The following is a 15,239-nucleotide window of genomic DNA, read 5'->3' as shown; positions in this document are numbered from 1 at the left end:
TAATATTGGCTTATGGACTTTTCTTTTAGGAAGATATCCAAACCTTTTTTAAATCCCTCTAAGCTAGCTTCTTTTACTACTAGGAGTAGCCTAGTGGTTAGTGCAGCGGACTTTGATCCTGGGGAACTGGGTTCGATTCCCTCTGCAGCTCCTTGTGACTCTGGGCAAGTCACTTAACCCTCCATTGCCCCTGGTACAAAATAAGTACCTGAATATATGTAAACCTCTTTGAATGTAGTGGCAAAAACCTCAGAAAGGCGGTATATCAAGTCCCATTTCCCCTTCCCCCTTTACATTCTCTGGTAGTGGATTCCAAAGCTTAATTACAAGTGAAGAAATATTTTCTCTGATTTGTTTTAAACAAGTGATTCAAGTCTACCCGTTCCACTCCACTCATTATTTTATATATCTCTCTCATATCTCATCTCATCCATCTTTTGTCCAAGCTGAAGAGCCCTAGCTGCTTTAGCCTTTTCTCTTACAGAAGTCGTCCCAACCCCTTTATCATTTTCGTTGCCCTTCTCTGTACCTTTTCTAATTCCACTATATCTTTTTTTGAGATGCAGTGACCAGAATTGCACACAGTATTCAAGGTGTGGCCACACCATGGAGCGATACAAAGGCATTATAACATCTTCATTTTTGTTTTCTGTTCCTTTCCTAATATATAACATTCTATTTGCTTTGTTCTCTTCTGCTGTTCACTGAGCAGAGAGTTTCAATGCATCGTCAGTGATGACACCTAGATTGTTTTCCTGGTTGATAACTCCTGTGGAACTTTGCATCGAGTAGCTATGGAGTGGAGAAGTAGCCTAGTGGGTAGTGCGGCAGACTTTTAAACTGGGGAGCTGGGTTCGATTCCCACTGCAGCTCCTTGTGACTCTGGGCAAGTCACTTAACCCTCCATTGGCCCAGGTACAAATAAGTATATATACTATGTAATCTGCTTTGAATGTAGCTGCAAAAACCACAGAAAGACAGTATATCAAGTTCCATTCCCTTTCTCTATAGTTTGGACTTCTTTCCCATGTGCATCACTTTGCACTTGCTTACATTTAAACATCATCTGCTGTTTGGATGTCCAGTCTCATTAGGTTCTCTTGCAATTTTTCACACTCCTCTTGCAATTTAACAACTTTGAATAACTTTTGTGTTATCAGATGGAGGTAGTACTTGCAGATTATTATGCATATTCATGTGGATGTCCTGAAATCTGACAGCCTGGGTGTCTTCTGAGGATAGGGTTGAGAACCCCTGTGATAATGTTGCCAAATTTCTGTGGAGCATGCTGTTTTCTTTTGGAATACTTTGCTTTGCTCCCCCCCCCCCCCCCCCCCCCACACACACACACTTTTTTTTTTTTTTAAAGGAAAAGATTTTGCAGCTTTCTCAATATCGTCTTTCTGCCTTTGATTGCCATGTAATCCTTATGGGAGTAAAAATGGTGACAAAAGAAAAAAAAACGCATTAGCAAAACATCCAGGGCAGTGCAGAGAAATACCAAGAAAGACGTCTGGTCTTCTGAAGTTTTCACTGTGAAATCAGCAATGAAAGTTTTCATTAAAAAGGGTAAAAGCCTTTAATATTACAGTAGGTAGGTCATAAGTGAGCAAACTTTGTTTTTTTTTAAATCACACAACTTGGCTCCCTGAGCAAATGTCAAGAGATGCACCCTCTTCCAGCTACTTGATGTAGGAGAGAGCCAATAATGTAGCCCTTTGAAATAATTGCCCACCCTAATATATACTTTGAGTAGTTACTCTAGAGCTAGCTTTAGAAAAGTCAGAAGAGTATGTGGCAGCGAGAAAGAGGCTGCAGACAGCGCTAGATGCTAGAGCATTGTATGATATCCGTTTATACAAATATCGCATGCACAGATGGGGCAACAAAACGGGGAAACTGCTAGCGTCCCTGGTGCGGCAAAGAAGCGGAAAAAGTTTCATAGGAAAAATTAAGGATGCACAAGGTAAAGCACAAACGGGGAGGGCAGAGATTCAACAAGAATTTGTCCGGTTTTATTCTTCCCTCTACGCAAAGGGTTCCTTCTCAGAGGCCAGCTGCGAGAGCTTCTTTGCAGGGCTGAGATTGCCATCCCTTACAGAGACACAGGTAGCTAGCCTGAATGGGCCGATTGAGGGTCGGGAGGTGCTGAATGTCATAAAACAATTGAAATTAGCAAAAGCTCCCGGACCAGATGGCCTGGGGACAGAGTTCTATAAAATACTGCAGGGTGAGATAGTCCCATCATTTGTGGCCATGTGTGAGGAAATACGTGACTCAGGTGACATGGGCACAGTTCTGAATCACGTGCACATCACGGTACTACCAAAACCTGGTAAGGATGTGGAGCTTGTAGGCTCTTACCGCCCCATTTCCCTGTTGAATCAGGACATTAAGATTTTGGCGGCGGTTTTAGCAGCGCGTTTGGGCACAGTGGTGCCACATCTGGTCCATCAAGGTCAAGTGGGTTTTGTAAAGGGCCGATTCGCATCAGCTAACATATTGAAGGTCAGCCGCATTCTGTTGGAGGGTAGTAAAACAGCAGGGGACAAGATTATGGCAAGCCTAGATGCCGAAAAGGCTTTCGACAAGGTAGTGTGGGAATATTTGTTTTGGGTGCTCCGAAAATATGGGATTACGGGCGAGTTTTTGGAGTGGGTTCAGGCACTATACAGCAATCCCACTGCCCAAATTATAATAAATGATATGTTGACACCTGTTGTGCGCTTGGGGGGAGGCACCAGACAGGGGTGCCCATTGTCGCCTCTTCTGTTTATCCTCACCCTCGAACCACTAGCAGCTAAAATCAGACAAGAACCGACTCTGAAAGGGGTTCAGGTAGGAGGTCGGGAATACCGCATAAATATGTTTGCTGACGACATGTTGCTGTTGGTGGATGATGCTTCCACAGGTATCTTCCAAGTGATGGACCTTATTAAAAAGTTTGGTCAATTTTCGGGTTTGTGCATCAACTTTGGAAAATCTGAGGTGCTCCCAATTAGTATCCCCTGTGCATGTGTACAGATGTCAGACTTCCCGCTGGGATGGGCCAGGGAGGGGATCAAATATCTGGGAGTGTACTTAAGTGCAAAGGTAGAATGGGTGTATAAGAAAAATGTAGTGGAAAGATTGGAAGCTATTAAGAAGTTATGCTGCAAATGGAAAGATCTCCCAGTCAGTTTTATGGGGCGAGTGGCTTTAGTAAAAATGGTCCTGCTACCGAAAGTATTATACCCTTTACAGATGGTGCCCTTATGGGTTCGCAAACGGGAGGAGAGTCAATATCGCAGTTTAATTACCTCGTTTACATGGCATGCGAAGAGACCCAGAATTTCATTTGCTAAACTGGTCCTAGATAAAACACAGGGGGGCCTTCGGCTGCCTGATCTCAGAGCATACAATGTGGCAGCGCTGATGCGCTGGATACGTGAGTTACATTCCGGGGGGACGACCTTCTCTCCGGAAGATTTCTGGGAGAGTTGGTGTGCTCCTCTAGATCCATTCGTACTTATAGACACGGCACAGGCTAGTGGCTTCGGCAGGGTAAAAATTAATCCATATTTGCTTGCATTGCGGAGGGCTTGGAAATGGTGGAGAGAGCTGGGTGGAACAAGGGGAGGAGTGGGTCCTTTTGTCACTTTGACAGGAAACTCGGACTTCCCAGCAGGTCTTGGAAACACGGTATTCCACTCGTGGAGAGCAAAGGGGTGTAGATACATTGGGGAATTCCGCCGGGTGGGTGAGCAGACTTTCCCGTCCTTCGAACAGCTCAGGCGCGCATGGAACTTCCATAATACCCAGTTTTTTGCCTTTTTGCAAGCCAGGGACTATGTTTTGTCAATAGAGCGTAAATATGGGGGCCCGGTAACCTTTGGTAAACTGGATTTGGTGTTTATGCAAGTGCCACCCATATTAAATAAGTTGTCTATGTGGCATAAGATTATCAGGGACAATAGACAAGTTACATATCTGCAGCAATTAGCGCACACCTGGAGTAAAGAAATTGGGTTCACAGTAACTGAGGAAGAATTAGGGAAGGCCTTTGGAGAGCTTTGCAAGGTTACACCAAACACTGCTTTACAGGAGATACAATTTCGCATTTTGCACAGGGTTCACGTCTCCAGGGCAAAAGGGAAAGCACTGGGGTTGTGGCTCGATGATCAATGTGTGAAATGTAGAGCGCATGTGGGAACACTACTGCACTCCTTTATGGAATGTCCTAAGCTGGGTGAGCTTTGGCAGGGCGCCCTTACACATATAGAACGCTTGGTGCAAGATGAATTTGAATGGTCCTACTCAGTTGCATATTTGGGTAGCTCGATGAATCTGAGAGAGCAAGGGCTGAGTGAGGCCCAATGTAAGTTTGTAATAGTGGCCACCATACTAGTCAAAAAGTGTATTCTGATGTCATGGATAGACACTGCCCCTCCCCATCTCAAAGTGTGGATGGGCCTGATGAGAGAAATGGCTAGCTGGGTAATGAAGACAATACAACCTCATGCATCTCCAGGATTGCAGCAATACCGACTGCTATGGGGTAGAATTCCTGAGGCTGAAGCATTGTTGCTGGATCCCTCGGCTGAGAATAATTGAGGACTAAATGATGCTAAGCTAACACTCGGGAGAGGGGAGTGAAAGGAATCTCCAAGAGGAAATCAGAGAGACTAGAATTGCCTGGTTACTAGCAGTGGACAACAGGGGGGGGTGGGGGGGATGGGAGGGGTGGGAAGTTTAACCATAAACAAAAAGTCAAAGGTGTTTTACATAACTATAAGCCATAGACGTGAAGTCTATTTTGTGATATACTTGTGTATTGGCTTTCACTTTGTTTGTTGTTGTACCAGCGGAAGTCCCCCTGTAGGGACATGCATTTGTATTTTATCTTGACATTATTATGCACCAAAGACATAATAAAGATATTTAAAAAAAAAAAGAAAAGTCAGATGCAGAAAAAAAATGTCCATGATCGGGGCAGTCTGTGCAGCTGAGAAAAGGTGCCCATTGCTACTCCAGTAATATGTATACCTATACATTGTTTCACAACCAACATGATTCCCAAATCCTAAACAGTTGCTATTGACGATAGTTGTTTACAATCTAATATTAACTGGAAATAATCTCCCACCCAACTCTGCAATCTTTAATGTCATGGGGGGAGTAGCCTGCTTGGCACTGGTCTTTATCTTCATTGACTATATTACTAGGTTTCTTTCCTACTTATAATACTACTAGCCGTTAAGCCCATAACAACGGGCTAGTTTGTTTGTTTTCCTATGCCCTCCCCCCACGGGTCCACCAACCCTGCTCTCTCCTCTGCCCTCCCCCCAGCGTGTTTCCCTCAGTTCCATCCCCTCCTTCCCTCCCTGCTCCCTCCTCCTCCGATTTCCACGCCCATATCCAAACCCTCCTCCCTATTGGGCTGTACTGCTGGTGGAGGCGGGGCTTGGACTTCTACACTCTTAGCGTTCTGAGTGACTCTACTGCGCATTTGCAGGTGAGTCGGTCACTTGCCGTTTATATGTTTGATAGTTTTAGCTGTATTTAAACATAATTTATTAACAAAGAATCTGTTTCTAATCTGGAGAAAGAGCTTAACAATCTGTTTCTGTTCCCTCCTTGAGGAAATGAGAACCCTCTTAGTATTTGAAACATGCTGATGACAAATGAGGACCGTGCATAGCTTATAAAGGGCATGAAGTGGTTTGACAAAGCAGTAAAACAGTGTTGAAGCCTTCTTCTTTTCTGAGATGTTTATGTAATACTTTGATTTGATGTTTGGTAGGTAGCCCAACTAACGGAAAAGCTGAAGAATCAATCTGAGAGCCATAAGCAGGCCCAAGAGAATTTGCATGAGCAGGTACAGGAGCAAAAGTCCCAACTAAGAGCTGCACAGGATCAAGTTCTGTCACTGGAGACAAACATCAATGAGCTCAATAGTCAACTGAGTGAAAGTAATAAGAAAGTGTCTCAGTTGGATTCACAGGTAATACTGTTGTTGTCCTACCAAATTACCTTTGAGTTTTAGTCTGAAGGAATGCAGCCACTATTTCCTAGCAACAATAACCTATGCTTTATTTTTAATATGTCTGCATGCCCCTTTTTTATGATGCATTAATTTCGAGACTAGAGTAGTTTCCAGGCCTTAAGTTTTAACAAAGGACAATAAAAGAGAAACTGTCAGCTAGCTGCATGAAGGATTTGTTAACTGTTCTGCATTTAGGGGTAATTTTATATAGGTTGCCTAAAGTTGAGTGTTGAGATAATACACGTTAAACATGCATTCTGTAACTGCAATTATGTGTAACAAGCTAGTTTTCTATAATGGTGGTTACTTACACAACTACCAATATAGAAAATTAGCTTGTTGGCATTTACACGCCTAACTTTAGGGGAGAGCACTTAAGCTAGCTAAGAGGCTGGTTTAAATGCTTGACTAAATGTAGACAGGCACATAAATACAAAATCGACTATTGTAATTCCATCTGTGCTGGAATTAAATGAGGCCTTGTTCAAAAACTACAAACTTCAAAACTACTACTGCTGCTATTTAGCATTTCTATAGCGATACAAAGCATATGCAGCGCTGCACAAACATAGAAGAAAGACAGTCCCTGCTGAAAGAGCTTACAATCTAGTAGACAAAAAATAAAGCAAACAAATCAATGTGTAGAGGAAGGAGAGGAGGGTAGGCGGAGGCGAGTGGATACAAGTGGTTACGAGTCAAAAGCAATGTTGGAGGTGGGCTTTCAATCTAGATTTAAAGATGGTCAAGGATGGGGCAAGACGTAGGGGCGCAGGAAGTCTATTCCAGGCATAGGGCGCAGCAAGACAGAAGGAGCGAAGTCTGGAGTTGGCAGTAGCGGAGAAGGGAACAGATAAGAAGGATATATCCAGGGAAGGGGTGTAGGGAAGGAAGAGTGTGGAGAGATACTGGGGAGCAGCAGCGTGAGTACATTTATAGGTTAGTAGAAGAAGTTTGAACAGGATGCGAAAACGGATAGGGAGCCAGTGAAGCGACTTGAGGAGAGGAGGTAGTATGAGTAAAGCGACCCTGGCGGAAGACGAGACAGGCAGCAGAGTTTTGAACCGACTGGAGAGGGGAGAGGTGACTAAGTGGGAGGCCAGCAAGAAGCAGATTGCAGTAGTCCAAACGAGAGGTGACAAGGGTGTGGATGAGAGTTTTGGTAGAGTGCTCAGAAAGAAAGGGGCGGATTTTACGGATGTTGCAAAGAAAGAAACGACAGGTCTTGGCGATCTGCTGGATATGAGCAGAGAAGGAGAAAGAAGAGTCAAAGATAACCCCAAGGTTTTGAGCTGAGAAGACAGGGAGAATGAGAGAGCCATCAACAGAAATAGAAAACGGGGGGAGCGGGGAGGTGGGTTTGGGGGGGAAAATGAGAAGCTCAGTTTTGGTCATATTTAATTTCAGGTGACATTGAGACATCCAGACAGCAATGTCAGACAAGCACGCTGCAACTTTTGTTTGGATGCAAGGTGAGATATCAGGGGTAGAAAGGTAGATTTGGGAGTCGTCAGCGTAGAGATGGTAGGAAAAGCCATGGGATGAGATCAATGAACCAAGGGAAGAAGTGTAGATAGAAAAGAGGAGGGGACCAAGAACAGAACCCTGAGGTATGCCGACAGGCAGAGGGATAGAAGTAGAAGAGGATCCACCAGAGTGAACACTAAAGGTGCGGAGGGAGAGGTAGGAAGAGAACCAGGAAAGGACAGAGCCCTGGAATCCAAGTGAGGACAGGGTATCGAGAAGTATGCTGTGATTGACAGTGTCAAAAGCAGCGGAAAGATCAAGAAGAATGAGGAGAGAATAGTGACCTCTGGATTTAGCCAGTAATAGGTCATTGGAGACTTTAGTAAGCGCAGTTTCGGTTGAGTGGAGAGGGCTGCTTGTCTAATTTGTAAGTCGCCACGCTTTTTAAAACTACCCCACTCCATAATCTACACTGGTAACCTATAAAGAGCAGAATTTTGTTCAAGCTATGTGCATTTTATTTGGTATGTCACTGTCCTATATGAATGAACTCATTGATTTACCTCCACACAATGCTTCCGTGTCAGCCAGGGAATATCTCATTTTACATTTCCCCAGTTGCAGAAATGTATCTTACAATGCTAACTTTTCTTATCAATGCACCAAAATGTGGAATTCTTTTCCTAAACAAATTAGATATACTAGTGATTATGGATTATTTTGTAATTTATTGAAAACTTACTTTTTAGCTCTATCTTCAGCAGTGTTAGAACTCGGTCTTGAATATTATTTAGTTCCTAATATTTCACTTCTTCCTGATGCCCCACTGAATTTGCCCCTATCACTTCCTGTATAATATTTTTTATGATTTATTCTTTAAATGTAACTCCTATTTCTTTTCTTTTCTTTTTTGTTTATATTGTAAGCCACATTGAACCAGAGTTCCACTTGGGCTAATGTGGGATAGAAATGTCATAAATAAAATAAATAAATGCTAGTTTTCTATAAAGTATCCGAGTAAGTGCTAGGCACACCCCTGACCCACCTATGCCCCTCCCCAGGTCCATGCCTCCCTTTGCAGTTGTAAATGATGGATTTTGTATGCACATGTTGTAGAATACCAACTAATGGTAGTTGTGTGTAACTGCTTAGCGTCCCTCCCCACCGGCCTAGAATGTGACTTATGGGTTGTGCATTCCTTCCAGCAGGTGGAGACTGAGAAAAAAAAAGTGACTCTAGAGAGCCAATAAGAGAGCCCTTGGCAACAAGAGAAAGATCCAGTAATCTCAGTCTCCAGCAGGTGGAAGGTGGTGAGCCCTTCAGTCTCATTCTTTATATTATATTTGTTATGTTATATTCTTTATATTTTTTCTATTTATTGCTGTAATTCTTTTAGTTGGTTTTAATATCTTGGTTTGGGTGAATTTATTTCTTCTGTGCATCCGGATATCTAGCTATCTATCTATAAAAGGCCTGTTATTTAGGGGCAGAGGCCTGTGGGGGTCTCTTAGCGCCTCGGGGGTGTCAAACTCGGGTAGCCATGTCCCTCCCCCCATGACCTCCCTGGTATTCTTTTAAGCTGTGCTTGAGTTAAAAAAAAAAAAAAAAAAATTAGCATACTCCCCCCATGACCTCCCTGGTATTCTTTTAAGCTGTGCTTGAGTTAAAAAAAAAAAAAAAAAAATTAGCATAGAAAGTCAGTTTCCTCAAGCTCTTCAGGGGAAGAGCTTTTGAGGCAGGGAGAGGCAGCCACGAGAGGAAGAAAAAAAAGGTCTCAGGAGGGTCAAGCAGTGGCTGCTAAGCGGCCAGGCAGTTTTGGGATTTAGAAGAGGATTTTTCTTCTGATTTTGGACCATGAAATGCCGTCCTTGGAGGAGACATAGGTGTTTCCGGAAGGTCATTTTCCTGAGGACCTCGGTCAGCTGGAAGGTGGTGCAGAGCCTCTCCCTGCAGGGGAGGGTCCTTCAGTGGTGAGAATTTTTCATAAAGATGACCTGCAGGAGCTTATTTCTCAGGTTTCCACTACCTTGCGATTTGAGGAGCAGGATACTCCAGTGGCGGAGTCCAGAAAGGTAGATTTACTGGTGAAAGGTATTCGTAGGCCAGGTAACACTTTTCCAATGCATCAGGATATTAGGGACATCATTCAGGTATAGTGGGAGGTGCCAGATTCTGCCTTTCGTCTTGCCAGATCCATGCTCAGGCTTTATCCTGTTCCGGATTCAGACAAGGATCTTTTACGGCCTCCAGTGGTGGATGCCGTGGTGTCCGCAGTCACTAAACGAAATACGGTTCCTGTGGATGGCAGGACGGCTTTGAGGGATGTCCAGGATCGCTGTATAGAATCCTTGTTAAAGAATAGTTTTGATATTTCTGCCGTGGCAGTTCAGGCTGCTATCTGTGGTTCTTTAGTAGCGAGAGCCTGTTTTTGTTGGTCTGAAAAGGTCTTGGACCGTTCTGATGATTTTTCAGCGATAGATGCTGAAGTGGCGAAGTTGGAAATGGGTTCAGCCTTTTTGGCGGATGCTCTTTACAACTTCGGGCCTCTTCTAAGTCTATGGCTCTTTGTGTGGCAGCCTCTTTGGTTTCTTGGCTGGTCTGCAGATGCGGCCTCTGTTCAAGCTTAGTAAATTTCCTTTTAAGGGTTCTTTTCTCTTTGGCGATGAGTTGGATAAGCTGCTACGTAGCCTGGGTGAGGCTAAAGTTCTGAGGCTTCCTGAGGATTGTCCCAGGGGGCCTGGATGTGGTGTTTTTTCCGGCCGTGGTAGGAACCGTGATTTTCGGTATAGACCAGCAAAGTAGTTCCGTTTCAACGATCCAAGTTTTTTTTTGTTTTTTTTTTTCAGAGGACCCACTCCTTTTGGGGTAGTCGTAGAGTCGGTCAGGAAACGGGAAATTCTTTCTCGTCTTCCTCCCGTCCTCAGCAATGAAGGTTTGTGGGCCCAGCCTCCAGTTCACGTAGGAGCTCGGTTGGCGCAGTTTTATGGGAGGTGGGCCCAAATTACTTCAGACCAGTGGGTTCTAGAGGTTATTCACGATGGGGTTCGCCTTAGTTTGCTCGTTCGTTGTCAAATGCTTTCATGGAGTCGCCCTGCCGTTCTCTGCTTAAAACCAGGGCTGTCAGGGACACACTACGCAGACTTCTCGACCTTCAGGCTATTTGTCCAGTTCCTTTGGCAGAGCAGCGTCTAGGACGTTACTCCATATACTTTCTGGTTCCCAAGCAAGAGGGTTCCTTCAGGCCGATTTTAGGGCTCCAGACGGTCAATTGAGCCCTCAGGGTGCCCTCGTTTCATATGGAGACTTTGCGGTCGATCATTTTGGCGGTGCAGACCGTGGAGTTTCTGACATCGCTCGACCTCACAGAAACCTACTTGCATATCCCTATTCGATTGGCACACCAACTTTTCCTTCAGTTTGCAGTACTCGGCCAGCATTTTCATTCTTGGACTGTTCCCTTCGAGCTTGTGACTGCTGCTCGGACGTTTACCAAAGTCATGGTCGAAGTAGCCGCAGCCCTCAGAATGGAAGGCATTCTACTCCATCCTTATTTAGACGATTGGTTGATTAGAGCAAAGTCTTACCAGGAGAGTGTTCAGGTGACAGCTCGAGTAGTAGACTTCTTGAAGTCTCTAGGTTGGGTAGTCACTGCACAAAAGATCTGACTGCAGCCATCTCAGTCATTGGAGTACCTGGGAGTCTGTTTCAACATGTTGCAGGGCCGTGTTTTTCTTCCGCCAGCTTGTGTCCTCAAACAGCAGTCTCAGATTCGTCACTTATTGCAGTCACCGAGACTAGCAGCCAAGGATTACCTTCAGGTCCTGAGTTCAATGGTGGCGGCGATCGAGGCAGTGTCCTGGGCCAGTGTTCACATGAGGCCACTTCAGAGGTTGCTTCTTTCTCAGTGGTCATCGCAGAAGGACTCTGTACATCAGAAATTGTCACTTCCGGCCCAGGTGAAGAGCAGCCTACGTTGGTGGCTGCGAGATGCCAGTATGACCAAGGGAATGCCTCTGGATCAGCCCAGCTGGAGGGTGGTTACAGCAGATGTCAGTCTCCAGGGATGGGGAGCTCACTGTCAGGGACAGTATGCTCAAGGCCTGTGGTCTCCTTAGGAGAGATCTTGCTCAATAAATCTGTTAGAGACCAGGGCAGTTAGAGTAGCAATCCAGACCTTTCTCCATCTGTTGAGGGACGAAGCAGTCTGTGTGATGTCAGAAAATGCCACTGCGGTGGCTTACATCAATCGGCAAGGAGGAATGAGGAGTCGGCAGTTAGAGCAAGAAGCGTCACAGCTGTTAATCGGAGGTGCATCTGGTGGCGCTGTCAGCGGCTCATGTGGCAGGAGTTCAAAATGTTCATGCAGACTTTCTCAGTCGAAACATGCTAGATCTCGGGGAGTGGGATCTAAGCGATGTGGTGTTTCGGGCAGTGGTGACCCGTTGGGGGTTCCCCAAGATGGACCTGTTTGCTCCCTGGCTGACCGGTCTTCTTTATGCCTTTCCTCCCTGGCCATTGATAGGGCGTCTACTTCAAAGAGTCAAGATGCACAGGGGCAGTCTGATCTTGGTGGCGCCAGATTTGCCTTGCAGACCGAGGTACGCCGACCTTCAGCGGCTTCTAGTAGAAGATCCGTTCAAGCTTCCGGTCAGGCAGGATCTTTTGGCTCAGGGCCTGGTGTTTCATCCAGATCTGGGTCGATTCTGTCTTACGGCCTGGCTCTTGAGAGGGTGAGACTGACAAGAAGGGATACTCTGCTAACGTAATTGCTACTATGCTTCGCTCTCATCGGCGTTCTACCTCTTTGAATTATGTTTGCACCTGGAGGATTTTTGAGGCCTGGTGTGAGGAGATTGGATAGCTCCCTTTCGCGCGTCCGTCTTGCAAATTTTGGATTTTGTGCAGCGTAGTTTCAACAAAGGCCTTGTTTTGACTTCTCTTAAAGTGCACTTTGCAGCTCTGTCGTGTTTTCGAGGTCGTGTTCAAGGAAGATCTCTGGCTTAGCCACCTGGATGTGTTCTGGTTTTTAAAGAGGGGTTAACCTCCTGCGTCCTCCGTCTTGCTGTTCTTTTTCTCACTGGGATCTTAATTTGTTACTCGGTTCTTACCAAGCCTCCCTTTGAGCCTTTATCTTCTTGTACTTTGAAGGACTTAACCCTGAAGGCATTGTTTTTAGTGGCTATTGCTTCAGCTAGGAGAGTTTTGGAGTTGCAGGCTGTTTCGTGTAGGTCTCCGTTTTTGGAATTCAGCTTGGATTGAGTGGTTTTAGTTCCTTTTCTGCCCAAGGTATTGACTTGTTTTCATTCAACCGGTGGTGTTGCCTGTTCTAGGTTCTTACTCTGGGTTGGAGGAGCAGCGTCTCTTGAAGCGTTTGGATGTCAAAAGAGTTCTGAAGCAATATGTCAAGTCTACAGAGGAGATTTGTTGGTCCAATCGTTTGTTTATTCTCATCGGAGATTCACGCAAAGGGCTTATGGCTTCTAAGCTCACTAGTTCTCATTGGCTTAAGGAAATTATTGCATCAGCTTACCTTCTTTCTGGGAAAGCTGTTCCGGAAGGAGTTATGGCTCACTCTACCAGAGGTCAGGCTACTTCTTGGGCAGATCGTTGTCTGGTGCCTCCGGAGGACATTTGTATGGTGGCGACTTGGTCTTCTTTGCATTCCTTTTCTAAGCACTATCGATTGCAAGTTGTTTTCGGGGCACACGTTTTGATGGCGGGGCTGTAAGGGTCCCTTCCATAATCTTATTGCTTTGTTACTTCCCATCATTTTGGGCCAGTTCGGAGGGACGCTAAGGAAGGAGACATTAGACTTTACCTGCTAATTTGCTTTCCTTTAGTTCCTCTGGACCGGCCCAGATCCCTCCCTTTAGGTATTCCTTGTCTTCAAGAGTTACGTGATATTGTTTTCTTGGGAGCGGTGTTGCTGGTTTCTGGTTTCATTGTTAAAAAAAGAAAAAGAAAACACAAATTCTATGGTTTAGTATGTAACCTTTTGTGCATGATATGCGGGGGCATGTCATTGGTCACATTATATTGGTGGCACACACCCTGTGTTGGCAGTGTTCCGGTGGCTGCTCAGGCTTTCGTATGCACAGACCATTTACTTATTGTTTTACTTCCTTCTGCTTTGGTACTTTTACTGGATCTTTCTCCTGTAGCCAAGGGCTCTTATTGGCTCTCTCTAGAGTCACAGGTTTTTTTTTTCTCAGTCTCCACTTGCTGGAAGGCATGCACAACCCATCAGTCACATTCTGGGCTGGTCCGGAGGGACTAATGGAAAGCAAATTAGCATGTAAGGTCTCATTTCTCCTTAGTACCCATCAACACCAATTATAGCCAATAATTGGTTAAAACCAATTAGCTAATTTTACATGTTTATCATTATTCTATAACTTGCGTGTGCTACTTTACACACTAAGCACAAAATTGGGCATGCAAGTTCATAGAATTAAGGGGTTAGTGTGTAGAATTTAGCTGTTTTCTAAAAGGACTGTATAGAAATGTTCTAATACTATTTCTTCTCAGATTTAGTAGTGTGTACAGAACATTCTGAAGAAAAATGTATTTTGAATTGCTTGATTTCTTGCGATATATACTATTGGTTTAAAACTGGCGTTTCTGTATTTCTAAATTTACAATTAATGGGTTTCAGCTAAAAGCAAAGACGGAATTATTGCTGTCCACGGAAGCAGCCAAAGCTGCTCAGAGAGCAGATCTTCAGAATCATTTGGATACAGCCCAAAATGCACTTCAGGATAAGCAACAGGTAGGGTAAAATAAAACACCAGTCTTGTGTCCAGTAAGTTGAACTGAGAGAAGTGGATTTGATGGAAATAATGGTACCAGTTTTGGCAGTGCATTTATGGGAATATTGACACAAGCATAAAGCCACTGAGATTTTTATGCATTTTTGTATTTTCTGCTGAAAATAATCAGGTAAATGGGTATGAATTTCCATGCACTTGAGTGTTGTGCTATACCAAAGTATCTAAGTTCATTGATGCTACAACCCCAGCATGTGTCTGTGGAAAATTTGAGCACACTGTGAGAGATATATGTATGTGCGTATACATATATGTGTATGTATAACTTTTTAAAATTAAAATGTAAATGGGTCAGAATCCAATAGTTTAATTATACTTTTTGGTGACTGTTTTCAAAACTGTGACTGTTGCAAAGTCCACAGATGGATTTTGCACCAATTTTCTGAGGGCCATGGCTATGCTTTCCCTTTGAAAATTGTTCAACAAAAAGGTATTATGTTAAGTGCCATCAAGTCAGTGTCAACTCATGGTAATCCTCTGGATAGTTGCTTTGAACTGTGTTTGGTTTTCAGTCAGGCATCTAAGCATTGATAATGGCATCCATGTTTGTTTTGATTCCTTGCATTGCTGGTCTCTTTGTTTTTCGCTGAACTTCAAACTTGCCAATCATAATGTCTAAAGTTCTTTCTCTTCATGATGTATCCAAAGTATGAAAGTTGAAGTCTGGTCATTTGTGCTTCAGGTATTCAGTTTCTAAAAAATCTATTATCCAGATAAGTAACCCTATGCAAAGGACTCTTGAAAATTTCACTTTATTCAGAGGACTCTTTAAAATTTCACTTTATTCAGAATCTGTAATGTTTTTATAATTGCCATAGATAAAAATGACAAGAATGTGAACAGACTTGCTTGGAATCTGGCTCATTTCTAGCATTGTGTATTTGTGAATTGATGTATTTTTGAAGCAACTACAGAGTATGTAC

At 44.1% G+C, this 15,239-nt stretch overlaps 1 protein-coding gene across 2 annotated transcripts in view; it reads left to right on the top strand.

Annotated features, from left to right (window-relative positions):
* The window catches only part of EEA1 (early endosome antigen 1), a 138,089-nt gene that overhangs the window by 57,965 nt on the left and 64,885 nt on the right, over nucleotides 1-15,239 (top strand). For both annotated transcript variants that reach the window (XM_030215574.1, XM_030215573.1), the window contains 2 exons: nucleotides 5,783-5,983; nucleotides 14,145-14,258. In XM_030215574.1, coding sequence (XP_030071434.1) covers nucleotides 5,783-5,983; nucleotides 14,145-14,258 — 315 coding nt within the window. The remainder of the gene's footprint in view (nucleotides 1-5,782; nucleotides 5,984-14,144; nucleotides 14,259-15,239) is intronic.

Source organism: Microcaecilia unicolor, chromosome 9, assembly GCF_901765095.1.
Source record: "Microcaecilia unicolor chromosome 9, aMicUni1.1, whole genome shotgun sequence".
Taxonomy (NCBI): Eukaryota; Metazoa; Chordata; class Amphibia; order Gymnophiona; family Siphonopidae; genus Microcaecilia; species Microcaecilia unicolor.
This window is presented reverse-complemented; position numbering and strand designations above follow the sequence as displayed.